The sequence below is a fragment of the Prosopis cineraria genome, unplaced genomic scaffold, assembly GCF_029017545.1.
Source record: "Prosopis cineraria cultivar Desert tree isolate PC_DT_omini unplaced genomic scaffold, ASM2901754v1 PC7, whole genome shotgun sequence".
Lineage (NCBI taxonomy): Eukaryota > Viridiplantae > Streptophyta > Magnoliopsida > Fabales > Fabaceae > Prosopis > Prosopis cineraria.
The window spans coordinates 38,520,228-38,544,962 of NW_026555338.1; the positions used below are offsets into that span (position 1 = coordinate 38,520,228).

The 24,735-nt window shown below is 32.2% G+C and overlaps 3 protein-coding genes across 6 annotated transcripts; 2 read left to right on the plus strand and 1 right to left on the minus strand.

The window, feature by feature from the left end:
• Positions 1–15: 15 nt before the first annotated feature.
• LOC129315386 (uncharacterized) lies at positions 16–3,014 on the minus strand. 3 transcript variants are annotated; one of them, XM_054959034.1, is made up of 4 exons: positions 2,807–3,014; positions 2,576–2,681; positions 284–382; positions 16–167 (listed from the first exon to the last, which is right to left on the minus strand). In XM_054959034.1, exons 1-3 carry the CDS (start codon positions 2,916–2,918, stop codon positions 304–306), a joined length of 297 nt encoding a protein of 98 aa, XP_054815009.1. In that variant the 5' UTR covers positions 2,919–3,014; the 3' UTR covers positions 16–167; positions 284–303. The 3 variants fall into 3 exon arrangements, with proteins under 3 accessions (XP_054815009.1, XP_054815008.1, XP_054815006.1); XM_054959033.1 differs by having other exon boundaries at positions 263–382; XM_054959031.1 differs by having other exon boundaries at positions 16–382.
• A 7,601-nt stretch (positions 3,015–10,615) lies between these two features.
• On the plus strand, positions 10,616–13,425 carry LOC129315178 (uncharacterized). Its single transcript, XM_054958739.1, has 2 exons — positions 10,616–11,060; positions 12,709–13,425. Exons 1-2 carry the CDS (start codon positions 10,688–10,690, stop codon positions 13,239–13,241), a joined length of 906 nt encoding a protein of 301 aa, XP_054814714.1. The 5' UTR covers positions 10,616–10,687; the 3' UTR covers positions 13,242–13,425.
• A 2,661-nt stretch (positions 13,426–16,086) lies between these two features.
• On the plus strand, positions 16,087–19,503 carry LOC129315857 (methylsterol monooxygenase 2-2-like). Of its 2 annotated transcripts, none has more exons than XM_054959972.1 (7): positions 16,087–16,243; positions 17,326–17,463; positions 17,977–18,132; positions 18,300–18,376; positions 18,501–18,713; positions 18,811–18,891; positions 19,081–19,503. In XM_054959972.1, exons 1-7 carry the CDS (start codon positions 16,214–16,216, stop codon positions 19,169–19,171), a joined length of 786 nt encoding a protein of 261 aa, XP_054815947.1. In that variant the 5' UTR covers positions 16,087–16,213; the 3' UTR covers positions 19,172–19,503. The 2 variants fall into 2 exon arrangements, with proteins under 2 accessions (XP_054815947.1, XP_054815946.1); XM_054959971.1 differs by having other exon boundaries at positions 17,977–18,122; positions 18,257–18,376.
• The last annotated feature ends 5,232 nt before the right edge of the window (positions 19,504–24,735 follow it).

A 24,735-nucleotide genomic window follows, 5' to 3' on the forward strand; every position in this document is an offset into this window, starting at 1 on the left:
CCCAATAATCGTCAATTGACGGCAACAATGGCCAGAGAAACCTTCAATTCATTCATAGTTACGGGGATAACTGGGTCAGATTACACAGAATACTTATGTACTAAGTTGCTACAAAGAAATAGTTTCCAACTGCAACAATGATGCATAACTACTTAGAACAGTTCTGTCTGCACAAGAATCCAATGAAAGCCAAAAATAGCAGGTTAGTACACAAATAGCATTACAAGTGAAAATGTAACACTCCCAAGGAGATACGACTTACAACCCCAACAAGAACTGTTACCATCTGTGTAATCAAAATGCTCAAGTATTCAGGTAATTGGCAGCCATCATTAACTCCAGAGTTAATTCGGGTTCAATAGGAAACTCAGTCTCCTTCCCACTACAACAAACAAACAAGAATGGCATAAAAATGAAAAGTTTCTGAGAAAGGTTTTGTAGCATTTATATATAATTATTATATACAATAAAAAAAACTGCACTATTCATGATCTATATAACCACTACGGTTCATTTGTTAAATTCTATAAATGCATATGACTCGCATGTAATGAGTCCAGGAAATATGGGCTAAAGTGGAAGGACTACAGTGGAATGAGGATTCTAATGGGACTACAGCGGAAGGGCTCGGATATGGGATTGAGCCCAAAGCAATACAATGTAGTGAGAGAGAGAGAGAGAGAGAGAGAGAGAGAGAACGTGGATGCTACACAAGTTGGAGGAGGCAGAAGGGATATAATCTGTCAGACCGTTGGTAGTGGGTGTGGAATGATTTGGGGAATCCTCTCTCTGGTCTCTCTTCCCCTAGTGTTTTTTCTCACTGCTTTCTTATCAGCTTTCTTGTTTTTCCTTGTATTCTGGGAACCTATGGCTATTATTCCATTTTCATTACAAACTCTGTTATGTAATGCCGGAATATGATTGTTGATATTCAGTAATAATACATTGTTCCTGGAATTTTCAGATAAAACATTGTGTCCATTGCATCACACGAGTTACTTTCAAAAACAAACAAATAAATATAATTTCCATTACATAAAACGATAAAATATATAATGCAGGGTTCCTCTGTCACTTGGAGTAGGAATTCTTTATATCACAGTAACACCAATAATTAACACACCATAGCCAAAAGCAAGTTTTTCCCCTCCATTCTCATACAGCAGCAGTAAAAAAGGGAATATATGTGGGCCAAGCAGCAATTTTGTCTTTGTTTATCAACTGTAATTCTACATTTTTTCTCCAACGAGCAACCTGACTTGACATGACAGCCATTAATCTTCTCATAACTTAAACCTATAGAAGCTTCAAGCATAAACTATAGCCGAATCTATATCCAAACATTAGATAAAAGGGACTTTGAAAGCCTTCCCTACCCATTTCTTTGTATTGAAAGTTAATATCTAGACATAATCATTTTCTCCTTTCTTTCTGGTTTCACCAAGTAATGTTTATCATTAAAAACCAAAAAGTAGGAAACTTCCTATTACTCAAAGAATGTACTATTAAAGATTCACAAATCTGGTATATATAGAGGAGAAGATATCCCAAAGATAGTGAGACCAACTACCAAACCTTTAAAAGCACATGAATCATGAAATCATATGTTATGCCAAGATAATAATAAAAGGATGAAACTAGCGTCAACTTATATGAGCTGGGAATGAACAAGACTAAGGATACATATCAATGCATGCGGCATACCCAATAATAGAATTTGAGCTAAAATGACACAAGAAGGACTTAGGATCATGACTATATCACGTCAAACCATGTCTCCACAATGGAGCACTAAATTCCACAGATCTCTATCAGTCTATCCTCGTTAACCCGAGTCAGAATACAGAACACAAACCATTATCTTCTGGATATACAAGAAAAAAAACTTAAAAAATGTCTTAAACCCCAATCAAAAACTAAAATAGTCAAATACAACTGCTAAATTTAAAAAAAAAATTTCAACCTGGTAGAATATTCAACTTTTGCAGGATATTGGCTCGAAACAATACAAGGATAGGGACTACAAAACTGAAGCATTATTTGGTTCCCAAGTCAGAACTCCTAGTACACTTCAAGGTGAAGATTGTTGATAGTACCCTCGGGAACAAATATTCACATAATACATTATATATAATGAAAAAGTACACCCAAAAACATGCGTCCCCCAGAAGAAAATTTTGAGATTGTCTATGGACAGGGTAAAAAAATGAAAGAACTGCTCCATAAAGTTTGTTTACAAAGTAATTAAAAGCGTTTGAGTACTGCAGGTAGTGGTTTGCATTAAAATTGAGGCGATAATGATCTCAAGGTATGATCCCTACCGCTCTCCTTTCCCCAATCCCCACTTCGTTGCTATTTAAAATCAACGATACAGGAATAAAGAAGGCACTTTAGTGTATGTCTGCTGATAGTGAAAAGAAAATAGATTCCGCAGTTATTAACACAGTCAGATTAAACAAGATATCACATCAAAGATAAAATCTCCCAAGAACACCGACAAAAAGGTTAGCATGCCGAAGCAACATAACGAAATAGCAGTCGATGATATAGTCAAGGAAAGGACAGAATTCAGCACCTAGCAAATTGCAGGTGCCAATAGAAATACTGGCAAATCTTCTCGAGAATGGTGGTGCTGATCTCAGGGAAAGTCACTTCACCGCGCTGCCTCTCAGCAAAACTACCTGTTAAAGAAATCCCTCCATCAGACTATTATTATCTTTAAGAATTTTATAGAAAATTGAAACCCTATTCCTCCTTGAGAAAAACAAAACAATAAATCCGCACAGGTAGCGAAGAATGAACAGACCCGGGGAGGTGAGCATGTTATGTATCGTCTGTGAAACCATAGCTGCTTCTTTGTCGACCACAAATTCGAATCCCTCGGCGCTGATGAGCTTCACAGTGTCTTCCTTCTTCATCTTGCCGGATTCTTAGCTTCTCACACCCAATATGGCGGAGAAATTGGTAATGGAAAATGGAAGCAACCCGAATTAGGAAAGACGGTACGCGCTTTAACTTGCCAAATGTCCTCTGAATTTTAATCGGATATAAATGTTTTAAAATATAAAATATTTTTAATTAAATTTTATTTCAATAAAATAATTATTTATTTTTAATTAATTTTATTTTTTTATATTTACTCTCATAAATATTTTAAAATAAATATAAAATAATTTTATTTAATAAAATTTTTTTTAAAAAAAATAATAATTATATTTTAAAAAATTAAAAATATTTTACATTTTTAAACGGATGCAGTAATTGATTATAAAAAGTTAATTATTATAATTAATTTTAATTATATTATAATATAATTATATTTAAATATTATTTTTTAAAATTAATTTTGATAACATAAAAATGCTTGAATGGTTGAACCAAAATTAATTTTAAATATATAAATTACTATAAAAAAGATTATTTTTTAAAATATAGATATTGATAAAGTGGTATATAATATTATTAGTGATAATTTAAATAATAAATTATATCATTTAGTAATATTGATAATTTTAATATTTGTAAAATAACAAATCAAATTTAATATCAAAAAGCCAAGTATCTTTTTTTTTAACTAAGGTAGCTACAATGTTAGAGAAGGCTCACTTTTTAGCCATATGAGAGAATTTACGCAGACCCATTTTATTGCGATCCTATTGGGAGGGTCAATCGAGAATCGGGAGGGATGATAACAAGAGAGTGCTAGCAGATCAGAGATGGAACGATGAGATCGGAGTTGGGATAAGCAAATTGGAGCAAGATACACCTTTGTTGGATGACGACGAAGCATGCAGAGGGTGGCCGTAGTGGATCAGACAGGGAGGCTGGAAGTCGGACGGGAGATGAGAGGAGCTCCAACGCGCAGCTGGAATTTGATCGAAGAATATATGCAAAGGGTATACTTGGTAGGTAAAATATTTGACAAATAATCACCATATAATTGAATTTCAGAAACTATTCTTTCCAGCTTAAGGCAAAACGTTGTTCGGGTTCAAATAACCGATTATGTAAAAATGGGGACGTTTAAATATTTTTATCATAACTATGATTTTGGTACATTTAATCAACTATGAGAGTATATCCAAACAGGCAACTTTTGCATATAATATTTTTACAAATCTTGTTGAAGTTATATATTTTATTTTAAAAATTAATATAATTTTTATTATTACAATATTTTCTATAAATTATTTTAATTTTCTATATAAAAGCAATAAATATTTTAATTTTTAAATAAAAATGAAAGAAATAATATTCCACCAAAAAAAATTATATCATAGTCTATATAAAATAATATTTTAATATTTTAATATTTATGATCTGCATATTCCATTTAAGATGATTGACCTATGAATTTGTGAAATTTGTCTTATAAATATTAAATTATTAATATTGTAAGAGGTTGATCTGTAATATAAAAATTTAAATTAATACTAAAAATTTAATTATTCATATGTTACATTTGATTTGTAAATAGTAAAATATAAATATTTTAAAAAAAATTTGACCGGTGATTTATTAACAGTCGCGGGCCACCATTCTTCTAGCGTTGGCCGGCAGTGAGTTGATGGCTTCTCAACACTGCCAAGGTAAATTTAAAAAAAAAAAAAGTTTAAGGGCGTTTCTGTCTTTTTTAAAGAAAATTAATTACAATCAATCAATTTATATAGAATTTGAGAGCCTTTTTAAAGACTTTTTTAATAAATAAACTTTTTATCTGAAGCTTATATATAATGTGTATTTAATTTTCAGTTAACATCTGATAAAAGTACATTTGTGAATATAATTATTTGTTAAATTTAACGAAAATATATTTTAAATATAATTTGAATGTGCTTTTGAGTTATCCACACAAGTTAATAGTTATCTAAAACATAAATTAGGTCACGTCAAAGTCAGAGAAATAATTCCTGTGCCTAATTGGTGGGAAACTTGAACTATTGAATTTCAGAAAAATATAAGGCTTATTTGAAACTGTTTTATTTATTGTTTAAAAAATTAGTGTTTTATAAAATATATTCTTAAAAAAATAAAAATAAGTGATTTTCACATCCTTCCTTAATATTTAAAGCAATATTCTCAAAATATATAAAAGATATTTTTTATTTTTCTATTCTTTATAATAATATTTTTTTGTTTTTTAAAATAATTTCTGAAAATATGTTACTAAGCAAAAAAAAAAATTGTTCTAAATAACAGAAAATTATTTTCAAAACGTATTACGAAACAAACCCTTAGCCTTCCTGTTTCAAGATTTGCAACGGGTGCCTATCATCCTCACAAGGTGATCTTGGCCTACATTTTAACTCTAATGATTTTGCAATTTATTTTAAATTATTTTTAAAATATTTCTACTATTATATTTATCAATATATATATATATATATAAATTCATACTAAATTTGGACAATTCAAAATATATTTAGATGATTAATTTGTAAAAAATATAAAAAATTTTAATATTAAAAAGATCATCTAGATTATATATATACTGTCTAGAGTATAAGTAGATAATTAATTTATAAAAATTATAAAAAGTTAATATTAAATTAGGCTATCCAAATTTAAATTTTTATTAACCAAATTTGTGATAAACAATTTTATTAAATATTTCTATGTTTTTACATACTTTTATTTTAATAAACATAAAATAAAAATAAAAAAAATTAAATCTGAATCGGCCAAATTCTAGCAGGAGTGATGACTAATGAGTACATGGTGTTCATCATCTAATAAACATTCAAAATAGTCCATATTTAGTATTGAAATTTTTATAATTTTTTATATATTTTTTATTTTAATAAATATAATATTAAAAATAATTTTGAAAAATAATTTTAAAATTAATACTAGATATCATTTCAAATGGAATGAAAGGCCAAGACTATCTTGGAGGTGATCATGCGGTTCTTATCAATTTTCTTTTATGAGCACCAAATGCGATCCCCAATTTTATACATACTTGAACTACAAAGTTACATCCAAAATTTGCAAATATAATAAAATAAAAACAAAAAGCAAGACCAAAAGGAGAAAAGGTTTAACTTGTTTTCTTTAAAAAAAAAAAAGGTAACAACATAGAAAAATTGGTGAAAAGAACCTGGTTGGAAGCAAAATTCGTCCTAGGGACCAAATGAAATTGAAGGATCAAGCTCATTTTAATATTCAAAAAAAGATGGGATGAACGGACCGAAATGCCCCTTGTTGTTGGAAGAGAAGAATACATTAAATCGAAGATGTTTCTAGCCGATAACACGAGTTACAACTTGGATCTTTCATCTCTTTGTGCAATTGTGCATCACCATAATTATGCAACTCTTCTTTAAAACTAATATATGAGCATCATTGGAAGTTTCGCGTAACATGGATAGAGATCGAATAAAAAAGACAATCCCTAATAGGAGAACCAAAGAGACAAACAAGGTAGAAAAGTTGAGCATAGCTGTGACGGTAGGAGGTTTTCGCTCAAGCTTTAAATGATTGGGGAACCATCATTGAAAAGTTGATTTGCATATCAGTGATATGGATGAAGGGGTTCTGACATTTGTGATCACTTTAATGGTTCCTTTTATCATGCTCAAGGGCCCTCGTAATGAATTGTTAAAGACTTAGTTGCTGACCGTGTCATAAACCCTAAGCTAGTCTCCTCGGAGAACAACTGGAAACAAGTTAGGTTTAAGTTTTTTGACAACTTATGGGACAATTTCTCGACAAATAATAGAACAGCGGTTACTTACCCGTTTCAATGGTTAGTAGTCAGGCTAGCTTTCAATTTCAATGACAAGTACCCAATACAACATTGATTTTATTACTACTCTTCTTCTAGGGCAAACTTCCACCAATACAATCATGCAATGAATTCATGCTCATATTTTCACATGCTTATATTTCACAATAACAATCACATTGCTTTCCCTCATATAATAAGCCAAATCATGCGAGCATCTCATAGAATTTTACATCATAACATCACATATAACTATTTATCTTTATATCACAAGCTTGATTTACATGCCAACACTTTTCATCATTATCATATCATAATCAATTCATTATCAAATAGTCATTATAAATTTCTCATTATTATGACCAAATATGTGATTTTATTCATTTTATCATCACATCATAATTTACATAATTATCATAGCTTCAAAAGTGCTTTACAAAATATACTACATAATGGCAAATAAGAATTTTAACTTTTCATATTAAAAACATGTCACGTAGAGATTTAGACTAATTAACACACAATTAATAGATTCTCCCGGATACCTAAAACTTTTTAGAGATTAAAAATTATCCTTCAAACACAACTTGCTTTTAAGGCCAGTTTCAAGCCAAACAATGTAAACAATTATTACTTTACTATTAATCATACCAACATACCATTAGTATCATCATAAATATGCATCCTACTCCCCTTTTCAAAAATTTAGCCACTCTATAATATTAATCTCTTGAATTTACTCACAATCAATAGGTACATTGGCTCTCATTAACTATAATTAGCTCATATGAGTTTCAAAAATATTGATTACAATATCCAATAATCCAAAAACATCATTTGAATGTCTGGGATTCATCCCAAAACTCAAGACCCGACTACTTAATCTTAAGGAAACTTCAAAACTAAATATGAAGAGCTTAAATTCAAAACTAAATATGAAAAGTTTAAATAACTCCCTTTAGTTTCAACTATCATTAATGAATTCATTAAATACCATCAATGGCGTCTAACCTTTAATGTCCAACCTAACATTACTAATTTATCATACTTAGTCCAACAAACACAATTAGAGGTCCCACAAACCTCTCTTATTATCAAAATGATAGTTATTTAAAATAATAAAAATAAATATTTTTAAATATTTGGGATCCCAAAATCTTTTTAAAATCAACAAAATTCCTTTAAAAGTCTTTATTTATAGCTCAGCAGAAACTGTTAGGTTGCATTTGCGGCATATAAAGTGAAAATGAAAACAAAACAACATTTTCTAAAAAGTGGCCATATGCCATGGCATATGGTATAAAAATAAAAGCTCTCATTTATAACATATGTCGTAGTGCATGTATCATATTTTGCTGTTAGTGATAACTCATTAATACGAACTTCTGACGTGCATCATTTCCTTATATGCAGTCTAATCGAAGTTATTTAAGCACACACACAAAGCTAATGTGATAAGCTATCTAATGATATGGGTTTGGTTTCTATCCAATATTTTGATTTAAAAGTGGGCACTTGATTGCTTTTGTCATTTTCACCCAACCCGTATGTCCAAATTCTAACTCGTGCATCATTAGCCACTCACACGAGTTCGACCACATCCAATAAAACGTATTTCACCTGATTAACCAATAATACCAATAAAATCACATATTTATACTAATTTGGCCATTAAATTGTCCTTTTTACTCAATACGATCTATTTTCATGGTTCACAATATATATATATATATATATTTTATTTATTTCCAGCCAAATTCTCCACATCGTCACCACTATATATATCTTAGCTCAACAAATAACAGTTCACCACATTCATACATATAGTCTTTTACTACTTCTCCCTACAGGTGAGTTTCCACCTTTAATATAATCATGCTCACAATGCACATATACAAACCATATGCTTGTAATCCAAGCCCCTCCACACACTCTCTTTCATAAATCCATCTCTTTAAAATTATTCAAAATATACTCATTTCTCAAACATGCGCTAATTCAAAATACATTCATAGAGTATCACATAAATGCTCACAATTAGTTAAGCGAACTAATAAAACAGAGTGAATTATTTAGTTATCTCAACCTTTTTATCACTATAGTATTGTTTTGATCATTAGCATCACAGCTTGCTTTGATTACCTTAGGTTGCTCGCACAACACATCAACCTATACAATTATCACTATTAATTAATTTACAAATTGACCACCAATACTAATTATTCACAGTTAACTATTCATTTCCTCCTACTTGATCAATCTAGGTCTTAACTATCCTCTTTAACCTTCCTATCTATAGGTCCCAACATACCTCATGCCAATTTTTACCTTTTCTTAAATTATCAATTTATGGCTAAATTTATCTTACAGCCCTAAAGCTTAGATGTTATTTTTCAAACTAGTTACAAAACTTTAGTTCAACTCTTAAGAATTTTTTTATTACTAAAGGGAAACAAATTAACCCCTTGAGACTTTTTGTGAAACTTACTTGACAAACGACTAGTCGAAATTATCTCCCAAGACTCCAAAACTTGATGTCCTAGCATACCAGTCTTCCCTCTCTTCTCCCTCGTGCTTCTTTTCCTCTTTTCTCCTTTTTAGCCATGAGTTGATCATGCAGCGTTGTGGCACAATGAAAAAACTCTTACTTTATGGCACAGTGAAAAAACTCTTACTTAGCTCACACGCTTCCCTTTGAAATACCGTTCTTTCACTCAATCCTATTCATCCAACATTTCGAGAAGTCAAAACACTAATTTACCATCCAAACTCTTAATCACCTATTAATTTACTAATTTACCCCTAATTAGCAATTAATCTCAGGATGAGGAAATCAGGATGTTACACAACCTTCCTTACAACCAAGATAACTATCTCCCAAGTGACCAAACTCCCTTGGCCTAGCATAGTGAGCTTTCCTCCCTCTCTTCTCATGTGTTTCTCCCTTTTTTCGTCTTTGGTCCATGAGCTAATTCACATTTTTATTATTCAATTTTCTTATTCATGCGTTATGGCTCTCCTTTTTTTCCTCTCTAGTCCACAAGTTGATTCACATATCTATTATTCAATTTTCTAATCCATATACTACAACCTATAGCACAGTGAGAATTTTCTCACTCTAGTTTTCTGGTTCTGTCATGGATTGCTCCACTTCCACCAATCCTAATCATACAATTGTCTAATAACCTAAAATGTGAATTCATAATTTGAAATCATGATTAACATAATTAATCTATAATTAATAATTAGTTTTCAAATTAATAACTCAGGATGTTACAACATAGAGAGTGCTTGCTTGATTTGCTCTCCTGATTTGGGCTTAAGTGATCCAAAACTCTTTCAAGCCTAATCCAAAGGCTTTATTTCGTATCAATAGGCCCATTAGCCATCACTAGTTATTATTAAACTAATTTACACTAAATTTTATTTAATTATCCTTATTTAATTAATTTAATTTAGGAATTCACAATTTAGGATGTTACATTAAATGAATTTAGTATATTTATCTATATATTGATAGAAAAAAAATTTAAGTAATTGGCATGTGATTCATGATTGAGTATTCTTATAAATTCTCAACTAACATTATTGATAATTCTAAGTGTATTGAAAAAAATTGATATCATAACCAACTCTTATAAATTTTTAATTGATTACAAATAATTTCAATTGTATTAAGTAAATTTCTCAACTAACAATTCACATTTTTTTAATTGCAAGTAAAAACTATAGTCTATTATTGATATTTTAATAATTCAGGGTTTTTGTTCCAAAAAAAAATAATTTAGGGTTTGCAATTGTCATTAATGTTTTTCTTGGGTCTCTAATTGTCATTTTCTCATAACAAACAAAAAAAAAAATCAAAATCAATTTTCATCCTGAAGCCCTAGACCACGAGTAGATTGCAATACACTCGACCTCCCACCGCTCGCAGTCGCGGTGACCGTCAGGGAAGGAAGCATGGCGTTGTCCAAAACGGCAGGACCCGTTCCGGTGGCCTCCATCCCTTCTCAACCGGCAAAGCTACGATGGGGCGAGCTTGATGAGGACGATGGTGAGGATCTTGACTTTTTACTGCCGCCGCGACAGGTCATAGGTCCTGACGAGAACGGGATAAAGAAGGTCATTGAGTACAAATTCAATGAAGACGGCAATAAGGTCAAGATCACAACCACCACCCGGACTCGAAAGCTTGCTAATGCTCGCCTCAGCAAACGAGCCATCGAGAGGCGATCCTGGGCTAAGTTTGGCGATGCTGTTCATGAGGATGTTGGTAGCAGGCTCACTATGGTATCCACAGAAGAGATCCTGCTCGAACGACCTAGGGCCCCTGGTTTGTTTCTACCTCGCTATGCTTGAGTTTACTGCCTCCGTTTTTTGTTTTAGGTTATGTTTGGAGAAGCATGAATATTCTGTGATGACTTATTGTCACGTTAAAATCAATTTCTTTCTTTCTTTTTCCCCGAATACATTAAACGCATGGTTCTACTTTGCCTCAGCTGAATAATCTTTCTTTCTGATCAGAAAATTTAGGGAAATAAAATTGTTAGCATGAAGGAAAAAAAAAGCCCGAAGGCTGCATCAATTTGATTGTTGTATGTTGTGATTTTTTTAGTATTAGCCGTAAAATATATGGCATACGTTTTGTCCAAAAAAAAAAAATATCAGTAGCTTGGCGAGTTTATTCAGGGTTTGTTTATACTGAAAATGAAGCAGTGGAATGTGACACGTTTAGTAGTTATTTAATTATGCATGACAAGCATTTTTGACAATCACTTGTTGACAACATATTGTGCGATTGATTGTGTATTTTTATATGGTGTATATGTCTCTTTGCTTGCAAGCTCAATTCTTTTGAACGCTGCCAGATGTTTTTTGGTTTTTTGGATGCAAGAAAAGTGCCAATGCTGTAGTGATATTTGACATTGGTTGTTATGGAGTTATTCATGGCCTTTATGATCAACTTTCTCTCTTATTTTAGGCTTTTTGTCGCTGGAAAAAGTTGAAGATTAAGTGCATGTTTGGTATAGGGAAAAGTGTTTCCTAGAAAGGAAAGGGAGAATGTATCTAGAAAGAAAATGGAATAGGTGCATTTACCATTTTCTCGCTAGAAAACACTTTTCTACCAGCCAAACATTGCCCAAGAGGATATTGATTTCTATTTTCCACATTGTTATCTCATAACATATTTTGTCAAAGTATGCGAAGGTAAAATCTGTGCTTTATTGTAAGTTTTTTCATTGCTTCCTCATTTAAGTGGAAGGCATTGAGACAGATCTTACTTATTTGTGTACCATATGTCTTAGAGCTTATTGTTTGCCTACTTCATTTCCCTGGAGACTACTCACTCTGTATTTGAATTGTTTCCTTGTTTAAATCCATTCATTGTAGTGTGGGAACCTGGATATGTAAGGGTTCTGTGGGAAAATAAATTTAGATGTGAAGCCCTTGTTATTATACTTCTGGAGTGCATTCAAATTTTAGAAGTGGCTGCTGGGCTTGCAAATGATTAGTGTTATGAGACTAATGAGCTTTGGTTTAGTGGTTTGGAGTCATCTTTAGGGCAGAAGTAATGTTATTAGTGACAATAGATTACACGAGTTTGCACTTGCCTTTATTTGAAAAGGGGGAAAATATTGAATATGCTGCTGTTTTTTTTTGGGTTTGAGAATCAAATTTGTGATCCTTTACTCAAACCCTCACCCATTCAGCTACATGAGCCAACTTTAAGTGTCTTTTATGCTGCCATACTTGATTTACAGTTGATATGACATCTAGCATGATAATGCTTTGCTTTTGAGGATTGACCTTGTAATTCTTGTTATCAGTAAGACTGTCAACCAAAGATGGTGTTGCATATTTGTTTATGTGCATTTTGGTTCAGGTGCCTAAATGTCTGGCTGTCTCTATTTTTACTCACCAAAACCTGCTCTGGTAGAGCAATTAGTCTGCTATATCCATAACTATGCAAGTGTCAACAGGTAGCAAACCAGAAGAACCAAAGGTTGCCGGAGACCCGTTAGCACAATTCCAGAAAGGTGCTGTTCTCATGGTCTGTAGGACTTGTGGGAAGAAGGGTGACCACTGGACTTCAAGGTGTCCTTACAAAGATCTTGCCCCACCAGTCGAGGGATTTGTTGATAAGCCTGCAGCTTCTGAAGCTGCAACTGCTGCTTCTGGTCCAGCTAAGGGAGCATATGTTCCTCCTGGCCTGAGAGCTGGTGCGGAAAGAACTGGATCAGACATGCGCCGTCGGAATGATGAAAATTCTGTACGTGTCACCAATCTCTCAGAAGACACGAGAGAACCTGATTTACTCGAACTGTTCCGTCCTTTTGGTGCTGTAAGCAGGGTCTATGTTGCTATTGATCAAAAGACCGGCATGAGCAGAGGATTTGGCTTTGTTAACTTTGTTAACAGGGAAGATGCACAGAGAGCTATTAACAAGCTCAATGGATATGGGTACGACAATCTCATCCTCAGAGTTGAATGGGCCACCCCAAGGACAAACTAAATTGTGTTATTGCCCCTGTTTTGAGACAATATTGTGAATGTCAATCTAGTTTTGCAACCAACACGATGTATTTTCTGCATCGTGTTGAGATTTTTCTTTTCATTTTTTCAGAAGACGACGTGCACATTTTTTGCCTTGTTAATCACTGGTATGAGAGTGGTGCCCCCACCCCCCCTTTTTTTTCCTTCTCTCCTTCCTCCTCCCAATTCCTATCATCACATGCGTTAGGGATGCTCAAGAGTTGAAATTGTTAATGCCCTTGCAAGGATCCGCATGAGGGTGGATTGTAGGTCTTCATTTCCAGTTCTCCAGTTCTCCTTGTAAGAATGATAGCTAAGTCTTAAAAAAAAAGGTTAATTATAATTAGGTTTTTGGTAATTTTTTTTAAGAAATAACTTGTAAATTTTAATTTTAACAGTTACCAATTTAATAATTTTAATCATAAATAAAACTTTTAAATTTTAAATATAATTTAGTTTATAATTAAGATTTTATTTACAATTATTTAAATTAATATGTACAATTAATTTTTTAAAAATTTTTGTTAAAATTTAATCGTGACAAATTTTTTATTTTGAGGATTTATTGTCATTTTTCTTTAATCCTTTGAAAGTTGCATTAGTATTCAATGATCAACATCAAATATACATACATACATACATACATACATACATACATATATATATATATATATATTTGTTTTTATTTTTCACGCAGCCCTTTCAGTTTGCTAAGCGATTCTTCTCATTATCTTTAAGGAAAGTGGCATTAAGCACCTAAACAATCAAATTTATACAATTGAAAATAGTCATAATTTTTAAAATATCTCAAGGACCTAAGATCCTTCCCTGTCATAAAAAGTTACTTGAATAAATAAAAACGGCAATGGCGGTGGCAACGAATTTCTCTTCCTCCGTCTACATAGCACCTCCACCTCTCAAAACCGCCTGCACCATTGTGGGTTGCACCTTCCGTACATTTCAGTCCCCACTTTCACTGTTGGACCTTGGGGATAACTTGTCAACCGCTTTAGGAGGTGATCTACACAGATCCAACAGCCAAGTCTCGTTAATTGCTGCATCTCTGTTGAGTCTGAGACTTCAGACTCATCATACCAATTCCTTTCTTTAGCATTCTCCGAACACAAAGATTAAGTCATATCTAAAACTAGGAAATATTTATTGTTAGAGGCATTTCATAAATTAAAATATTAAAATTATTACATGATGTTTGATGAGCTAATAGATTGACATTATTTAGTTTTTATGTAGGTATGGTCAAAAGCAACTGCAACTGTGCCTTTTTAATCACATGCCATCTGCCATATTATGAATCTAAATTAATCTAACGGTGGAGAGTCAAACAAAATAGGGATCCGAAAATACGAGCACCCGTTTCCATTTTTGGGAGGCAAGAAACTAAGAAAGCAAGAATTTGCGGAAAGTGTCCAGGGCTTTTTTCTCTATTTGTTTAATTTTTTTTTAAATGATAGACAAGGATATTAGGTGCTTGAAAGGTAATTGAAAAATTACGGTCCTTATTCATGATACTAATTGAATGTTTTATGTATTTTCATGTGATGTTTATTGGAGGTAAATCGAATAGGGCATCTCTCCAAAAATTTGAATTTGATTCGTCAGTTGTAAGGAATTAATTTGTTTAACTAAATCCAATCTCATTAATAACAACAGGGATGCTTTGTTCATCAAGTTAGGTGGGTGTGTGTATGAAAATGAAGTTAATGGGGAAAAAATTAACAGAAAGAAAATGAAGTTGATAAGTGTTTACTCTCAAATTATGAATTTGAAAGTTTGAATTCAACTCAATTTAATCGACTATCAATTATAAAAGATTAATTCCTTTAACTAAACTCAATTTCATTGGTAATGACAGAGATGCTTTGTTGACAAAGCTAGGTGGGCGTATGTATGAAAATGAAGTCATTGGAAAAAAAGAGAGAGAAAGAAAATGAAGTTGATAAATGCTTATATTTAAATTGGAAATTTGAAAGCTTAAATTCAACTCAACTCAATCAATCTTAAAATAATTAAAAATAAATATTCATAAAAACTTAGTCACTAAATTAAGATCAAGTTTAGGCTATCATCTTCACACTCCACCCATGATGCTTGAATTATGAAAGTAGAGAAAGTGATCATAATGGAGAAAATGCTTCTTATATTTAAAGAAAGTGATAATCATGAAATTTGGATATCAAGTTAGGATTGTTTCTAAATAGAGGAGCCATCTCTCATCAAAGGAGCATTATCATCAATAAATTATAATTAAATTCTCAAATTCCGCATTTGTTGCTTTATCTTGCCTCTTGTTATTCTGTTGCTTTATCTCCAACAATGAAAATGAGCTATTGTAGTGGTGAACTGGCCGAAAAGTCTCTCCACAATAAAAACAGAGCCACTTATCTCCCTTTTTGTTATATAGTCGGCATAAGCCTATATCTATATTAATTTTTTTCACTTCACACTTTTACATTTTGGTAAACTATGATAAAGAAACTCGAGTTCCTTGCATTTAATTAAAAGTTAGATTATTCTATTTTTCTGAAACTCTATGTCTCTAATATGCTTTGCAACATCATTTATTTATTTATTTTTGTTGAACAAAGTTTTTTTTTTGGGGGGGGGGACATGGATGTCATTACACATTAGCCAAAGCATGCATGATGATATCGGCAGATTTTGAAGTGCGACGCTGACATTGTCTGCTCCTCCAGTTTATCGCCCCCGCCTTTTTACTTTGCACGTGCGCGTGAGCGTGCGCGTGAATTGAGAGAGAGAGAAAGAGGGGGGGGGGGGAGGTGAAGGCCCAACAAAGTAGAGAGCCCAGATTCCCTTTACTCACTAGCATGTGGCAACTCTTTGCTTCGGTGAGCTCTCCCTGTCCCCGCCTTGACACCTCAGAAATCTCGCCCTGCTCTCTCCAATTCACTCTCTCGCGTTTCTCTAGCTGCTATGGCGTCCCTGATCGAATCTGCTTGGCAGGTCCATTCTTCTCCGCCATTCACCTCTCCTACCACTCATTCTCTGCCACTTCTTGCTCATTATTTTCTGTCCAGATTTGGTTTCTTTTGTCCCGCATTGGATTTGGAAACACTCGTCGTCATTCATTTTTTACGCATTGGACCTCGCTGCGGTTATTATGTGGGTCTTCGACAAATGATTTCTTGATCGTGGTCGAATCATGACCTCTGATTCTTGCTTTCTACTTCTTTTCTGCTGTGGTTGTTAGTTTATCTTGTTTTTAAATTTCGTATTACCTGAATGAGGATTGGATGTTGAGGTCTATTATTTCTAATTTACTACCATGCATGTACACGATTCACGGGTCCAACAGTCAAGATATCGGATTTCATGGACGGGGAATCCATGCACATTATGCCTTTTTGGCTGTTACATTTTATAAAGAACAATGATACTTGGATGAGAGCAGCGACAGACTGGTACCTTCGAATCGACTTGTTGTTATGGGTGTCCTGACGAGACCATGGTCTATGGCTGGCTTACAACAAGCTGGATCATGCTCCATTCGGAAGTTGACTTCAAGTTTTGAGATCTCCGTTACGAAGAAATTTGGAACTGAACTTGTGTCTTTTTACTCCCTTCTTGAAGTTGCCATATAAATTAATGCTTCAACTTTGTTAGAGTCTTGAAACTGGGTTCAAGTTTCATTTACAATGCATATTTCAAATATTCAAGTACGAATTAACCCAGGGGGAAAAGAAGACATGAAAGAAAAATGAAAACAAAAAGATATCGAAGTAAACCTGAAAACTATCTGTGTTGGGTTTGTGGGCCTACTTTATTTTGAATTCCACTTATTTATGGGGATTCCTACGAATTTTGTATAGAAATATGATTAAAAAGATCCTGTAGATAGTTTGGTCACCCCAGCATACCGAACTTGAAGAATTCTGGTGTCAATATTTAAGTTGTATTTTGGTTCAGGAATTTTATCTTATCTTTTTAGATATGATTTGTTATAGAATGGAAGATCTCAGTTTGAACTTGTCACGTTTGGAAAATATTATTTTACAAAATGAAGTTCTTTGTTTGCTGTGATGCAGTTTTTGATCTCACAATTCAGCGACTTTCAACTGGCATGCCTGGGCAGTTTCTTTCTCCATGAAAGTGTTTTCTTCTTATCTGGACTTCCCTTCATATGGCTTGAGAGGGCAGGATGGCTGAGCAAGTACAAGATCCAGGTTTATCTTTATTAAACTCTATCGTTATCTTGAAGTTGCAAGATTTTCTTCTTCTGTTGTCAAAGCTATAGACGAAGTACTTTATGCTGTCATTCTACCCGCCAAAGCATTTTAAACAATGTGAGTCAGGAATAACACCATTCACGACTCAACTATTTATCTTATCAAATGTAGTTTGCTTGATGAGTCTTTTTTGTTTAATACCAATAATGTGCTTCTTCCCTTTTTCAGGGTCCTAAAAGCTAATTCGTTTTGGACTTAATAAAAATCACATTATTGCAAATTCTTTGCCGTCTTTAATATGTTTCAACCTTATCTGCTTGTGTCTCGTTGCTAGAATTAGCAATGCCTGCTGGTGTATAAAACTTATTCTTATGTTGAGAATATGTGTAGTTAAAATTCCTGCTGCTAATCGATTAGTACTTTTCCTTCTTTTGAAGCTTCTACTGTACTAGGTTTTTTCTTTTGGTGGGCAAAATTCTAGTGTTGTTTCTAACGCTTACTTCACCACAGGCAAAAATCAACAGCCCTGCAGCTCAGGAGAAATGTGTTCTTCGCTTATTGCTGTATCATTGTGGAGTCAATCTGCCTGTTATGATATTTTCATATCCTGTCTTTAGATACATGGGCATGCGAAGTAGTCTTCCACTGCCGTCCTGGTACTTTCAGGTTCTTTAAGAGCACTGCCAATATTTTGAACATATGAGCTTCATGATGGGCTTTTTTTGGGTTAAGCGCTTAGAGCTGCCCACCCATCATGCTTACTTAGCTATATCCAACTATGATTCTGCAGGAAAGTAGTTTTAACGCAGGTCCTCTTTTACTTCGTTTTGGAGGATTTTGTATTCTACTGGGGACATAGGGTATTGCACACCAAATGGTTGTACAAACATGTTCACAGTGTTCATCATGAGTAAGAGATGTTTATCTTTTTTTCAGCCTTTTCTTTTTTCGAAAAGAACACACTATTACATGGTTATCTAAGTACTGCTTTATGGCTTCTTAAAGCCTATAGACGTTTCCCTATATTTATGAAGGTATGCTACACCATTTGGACTTACTTCTGAATATGCTCATCCTGCTGAGATACTTTTCCTTGGCTTTGCTACCATTGTTGGTCCTGCAATCACTGGCCCTCACCTGTTGACCCTATGGTTATGGATGGTTGTGAGAGTCCTGGAGACAGTTGAGGCTCACTGTGGTTACCATTTTCCCTGGAGTCTTTCTAACTTCTTACCTTTGTATGGGGGGTGAGTGTCTAGTTCCTTGTCCTTCACTCAGACACCAGTGAAGTGGCTTATTCTGCTACATGACCATTGTATTTTATTTTTGCTTTATCACTTTCAGAGCTGATTTTCATGACTATCACCACCGTTTGTTATATACCAAGTCCGGAAACTACTCATCAACATTCACCTACATGGACTGGTAAGTTTCAAAGAACATGATCTACTTACAGAGTTAGCGTTTTTCTTATGCTTATAAGATGTCCCGACTTGTTAGATTTATATGGTTTTACCGACTCGTGCACACTCTACGGTTCTTCTATTTAATGTCTCCTTGGAGGTTTAATTTAACCAGTAATACTGACAAGGCTTTTTTTATGGGTCATGTTAGGATATTTGGAACTGATGTTGGTTACAGAAAGTTGAAAGCGTTAAAGAATGTGAGAATTGAAGAAAATAGCAAGGAAAAGAAGCAATGGTAGAACAAATTTTGGTCCGCTGGTGCGAGTTTTTCATTTCCAATTAAAGGACATATTGGAAAATGTCTTTTCACCTTGTTTGTTTGTGTTTAGTTACTGTTCTTGTCTATAGTTTGCAGAAGGGTTCCTTTGGGTATCTCTGCCCTGTTATTCAGACAAATGACCTTATACAGTTTTTCAATTTTCGGATATTTTCGTGTATTACTCGGCTAATGATTATTGGCAATGGACTTTATTGTGAATTTAGTGTGAACGACTGTCTCTTGCATTATTCCCAAGCAAATATAAACCGAATTGAAGGGCTAATAAAATATCTATGATTGTTAGTTCCTTTTCGTTTCATGTGTTCATATCATTTATTATATTTGATCATACTTAAGTTTGTATTTTAAGAGATATATATACTCGGTAAGGTTGGACAGGAGCGAGGAGAAAGTTCGACTTTAACTCTTCAATTCCTAATTTTTTCCTTTGCTGTTCCCTTGGGTTTTTGCAGGGTAGTGGAATGGCCTTTGTTTGGATCCAAAAAGTCGGACGGAAAGGCCCTCCAAACTGAGGTTTATTTTGGATATGGAGGGTGCATATCTATATCTACACACACACACACACACACACACACACATATATATATAAAAGTAGAACTGCAAGCTTATATCTTGAGACATCATGTGTCCTTTAAGTTTTTTTTTTTTTTTTGGTTTCTTAAAAAATAATTAAATTACTTCTCTCCCATATATTTATCCAATTGATGTCACATGTTAGCTATTATTTTATTATTTATTGTTTATTTTAGAAATAAATAAAACTACTCCTCTCTCACATCTCTCCACTATCCCAACTTAATTTCAAGATTATAATAATTAAAACAATAATAATCTAACAAAAAATTAATATTCAAATTCAATTTTATAATTAAAAAAAAACTACTCTCTCCCATATCTCTCCAGTATCCCAATTTAATTTTAAGGTTATAATTAAAACGATAACAGTCTAATGAAAAATAAATAACCAAATTCAATTTTGTAATTAAAAATAATAACCAAACTTCCAATTTAAAAATAATAAGAAAATTATGTGCTCCTTTATTGCTTGTCTTCCAAAATAGAATTAAAGAAATCTATACTTTATACATATAAAAAATTAGAACTTCAAGCAGCCTTCTAAGTCTAAGCTCCACGCGTGTGCGTTTTCAAAAATGCTGCAATTGTAGGCTATTCACATTAGTATTAATTTCTAAAAATGATTTTTTTATGATAATAACAATATGATTTTTTTTAATAAAAATAACTATTATTTTAAAACTATCATAAACTGCTTCTTTTTATCCTTGGATTTTCTCTACCATAATCTTATCCATTATTTGTAACTTCCTAGCTTCTTTATCTCCCATTATGCTTCCTAACTTCTTATTTTCAATTTTAATTTCTTAAATGTAAAAATTTTGATAATAAACAAATTTCATATATATAACTTCCCCATCCCTGAAAAATCTCTCCATCCCCACCCAAAATTAACATCTCTTCCTTTTAAAAATTAGATTAGATTTATTTTAAAAAATGTCAGATGTGGTTGAAAATCAAATTATGCTTGAAAGGATAGCCACAAATTGGCATGACATAAACTAAGCCACGATATATTTTTCTTTTTTTCAAGTCTTGTTGCAAATTTTTCCTAACTTCCACACCCAGCCACCCCACCCATGCCAATCCAATGCTTTCATCTTCATGATATTTCTCCCCTTTTTTCTCACTCCTCCATTTGTAATTCAAATTAAAGTCCTACAAACTTCCATCTTGATAGTAACTTCTAGACTCACTCACATTCATGTGCTTGGTTTGTACAAGAATCATCGGAAGAGGTTTGTCTTCTTGGTTTGTTAGTGTCTCGAGGTGCAACCTTTCTTCCTTTAGGATTAGGATTTTTAATTTACACCTTTTATTTCACTGATATTAAGTAGTGTACTTACAATGAAGAGATTTGGCTTAATGTGAAGGGGAATCTCTTCTCAATTTAAAACCCCAATCAGGTAACATTGTTTTGTTTTGCATTTTGCTTTAGTCTTTCCTCTCATTCTCGCCCTCCACACCTTGATAAACAACAGATGATTACTAACTCTTTCTATTAAATTAGATTGTTTTGGTTTTCTACAATCATTCTAAACCTACATTCTAAATACTATAATTTTAGAAAGCCACGTAGGATTTACTTCATCTATATATATGTCAAACAAAAATTAGGTCATAAATCATGATAAAAAAACTTTACAACTTCATGAACCTACATTCTGAGAGTAGTTTTGTAGTGCACCATTGTCCAATGTCCATCCTCTTCACCTTATACAAATTGTTATTGGTTAGAAGGTTCTAGAAATGGAAATTGATTGGATGATAGCTGTGGTAGGGTGGAAGACATATTGTAGTTGGTTTGTCCTGTTTGTGGTACAAGCTGCTTGCAACAAGAATCAAGAATATCGACGGTTGCCTTTCTCAAGTGTGTGGATTCCATATTTGATTAGTTTATTAGTGTTAATATTCTTGTTTAGGTTAAATATGAAATGTCGCTCAAATAAGTCACGAGATTAGTTGGGCTGAGTAATTGAAACATCAGGCCCAATATAAACTAAGGAGGTCGGCCTCAAAGCTTAATAAAGTCTACCACAAATGAACATGTCGAAATCCCATCAGTTTCAAATATCAAACCGTTAGCACGAAGACACGATCTTAAGTAATGTTAAAATCTATGTCCAAATAGTTCAGTAAAATGAGCTGTTTATTAAAATGGAGAGACCGTGCCATAAGTTTTGCGGAATTCTTAATTTTTCAATAAAACATGCTAAGTCTCAACGAGAAGGCTTTTGCTATCAGACACTATAAATAGAAAGAAGAAAAATAGAGAAATCCAGTCAATACTTAATCAAAACTCATATATTTTACATTTATTAGCCCCTTTTCAGTTCTTAGTTTTAGTTTGTAATTTTTACATTCCAATTAAATTACACACTTATTCTACTAAAGACTTCTATCTTTTTACATCCAACGAACTGTAATAAGGGAACTCAAAATCTTTTTCGTTATCTATTGAGACTTAGCGTCTCTAGCACGCTTAGTATTTATTGTTCAACCATGAACAATTCTCCTTGCCAATAAAGAGTAGGTTTGATATTCATTAATCTTAGGGAAGTTTTAAACTTTCAACATTTGAGAATTGAGTTTTGAACATGGTTTTGTGCTGTAAAAAAGAGTAAGACACCAAGAAAATCCTTTACACAATCATCAGTTGAAATATCAACCAAGGTGTGTATTCATATTTAACTTGGATTATTGGTTTGTTATTCATCAATCTTATTGTATATTATTTTAATTTGCATATGTTTTAACTTGATTATTGTTAGTTTCTTACTCATTGGTGTGCAAACTCTCCTTCAAATAATTAGTAATTTACTTTAGTGTATGAGTTTGATTTTAGAATAAAAAACTTACATTCAATAACCATCATTAATGAAATTGAACCTACATATAATTCATTTTTCAATAGAAAGAGTGCAAGCTCCGCCAAATGCAAAAATTGTCTCTCTTGATATACTGATTGACGGCAAATGGTGGACCATTCTCTCACTTATTTCTACTTGTTATATCAATTGCAATATATGCCTATAATTTTTTTGTGGCAAAAAATATAATTTTTAATGTGTGTTCCTTTGATTTGCCTGTTTAACGGCCTACTCTCTGAGGTTAGAATGGTTTAAGTTTGTTCAGCTTATTAATAAAATTTTCTTTTTTGATCATCACGGGTCATTATTTTAGGCTAATAACTTATGTAAATTTAAATAGGCTTTATAATTACAATAATGTTATAAGATGGATAGATCAAATGTTTGGTGCATGTGTATTTCAAAAATTTGAGATGGCCTCTTTTTAGCTAAATATGTATGTTGATATGAGACATTCTCCTTGAAGTCAAAATAGCGAAGAAGCAAATTTGTTTTCTTAGTAGTTAGTTCCAATTCCAGATTCATGAATGTCTAATGAGGCTTCTTACTTGAGTATGTAGGCACGCATTTGTCAGTTACTATTTTTCAAGTTAAGATCTATAAGTTGTGTGTTGCAAGTCATTATCTTACAGGCATGCACAGTAAGACAAAATTGAACAATGTGCTCATGCCTCTAGATGGTAATGGGTTTGCTGAATTGTAATATATATACATATATTAGTTATTGATTTGTTGTTGATGTAAATGAAATTATTTTTTTATCCTTATATAAAAAGAAAATATATCAGAATTAATAAGAGTGTTGAGTTATATTTATTTTCCCCTTCTTGAGTTTCAATTTGTTTCTTAAATGATAGGTTATAGAAAGAAGAATTTTATGTCCATAGCACGGATAAACAGTTTGAAGATAGATATGTTCAAAGTTTTAGTGAATAAATCACCAAATAATAGCTTGACATGTATGTACTTATGAATGCTGTAATTCTAAACTTTTTAAATCAGCATTGATTTTTAAAAATATTTTCTAAAAATAATAATAATATGTCAACCTATCAACAACCACTTTGCCTTATCCTTTGATTAATCTTCCATGTTCTATCCTATTATCCCATCAATTAACATACCTTCTGAACTTCTTCACAATTTTAATTTTCAATTTTAAAAATAAAAAAAAATTAAATATCTTAACTTCTCACCCCAAATCTGATTTATGAAATTAATTTAATCTGTTAATTATAATTTAATTGCACGACATGGATATTTATAATTAATTTTGATATATTTTATAACAACTGATTCAGATTTTAAATTCCTGCTATAACGAAATTGCTTCAAGAGATTTTTAAATTATTATTATATTATTTACATTTTAGAGATTAAAAAAATAATAACCTCTGAATCCTAGGATTTACAATCTTTATTTGAATTGATTTGAATTTTTATATAAGTAAAATTTAAGATTCATTTTCTTAGAGTGTGGTAACCTGTTCCTCCTTTTATTTACATATTACTAATTTAACATTTTATTTCAGATTTTAGCTTATCTTATTTTGAATATTTTGAATTTTTATTTTACATTATGTTATTATTTTTTGTCATATATATAAGTAGAATCACAGCACTTCTGTTGTGACACGTGCAATTTTAGGAATGCTACACATATCAGGGTTAATTTTTAAAAGAAATTTAAAAAAAATTAAGAACATTTTTATAAAATTATTAGAAATCACTTTTCATTATCCCTAATTTTTTTCTCCTACGATATCATCCATTATCATAACTTCCCCACTTCATATTTACCGTTTTAATTTTTAATTTCAAAATCTTAAAAAATGTCAAAATATCGTGACATGACATCCTCACTATGAAATTAATTTTAATATTTAATTATAATTTAATTTTACAATGTAGATATATTATTTATCATTAAAATTTTGATATATTTTATAAAAATTGATTCAATTTTTCAATTCACACGATGGAAAAATTGTCAAGAAAATATTTTAAATCATTACTATATTACTTACCTTCAATTTATAAATTAAATAATATAATGCAAACATATAATTTAACTCAA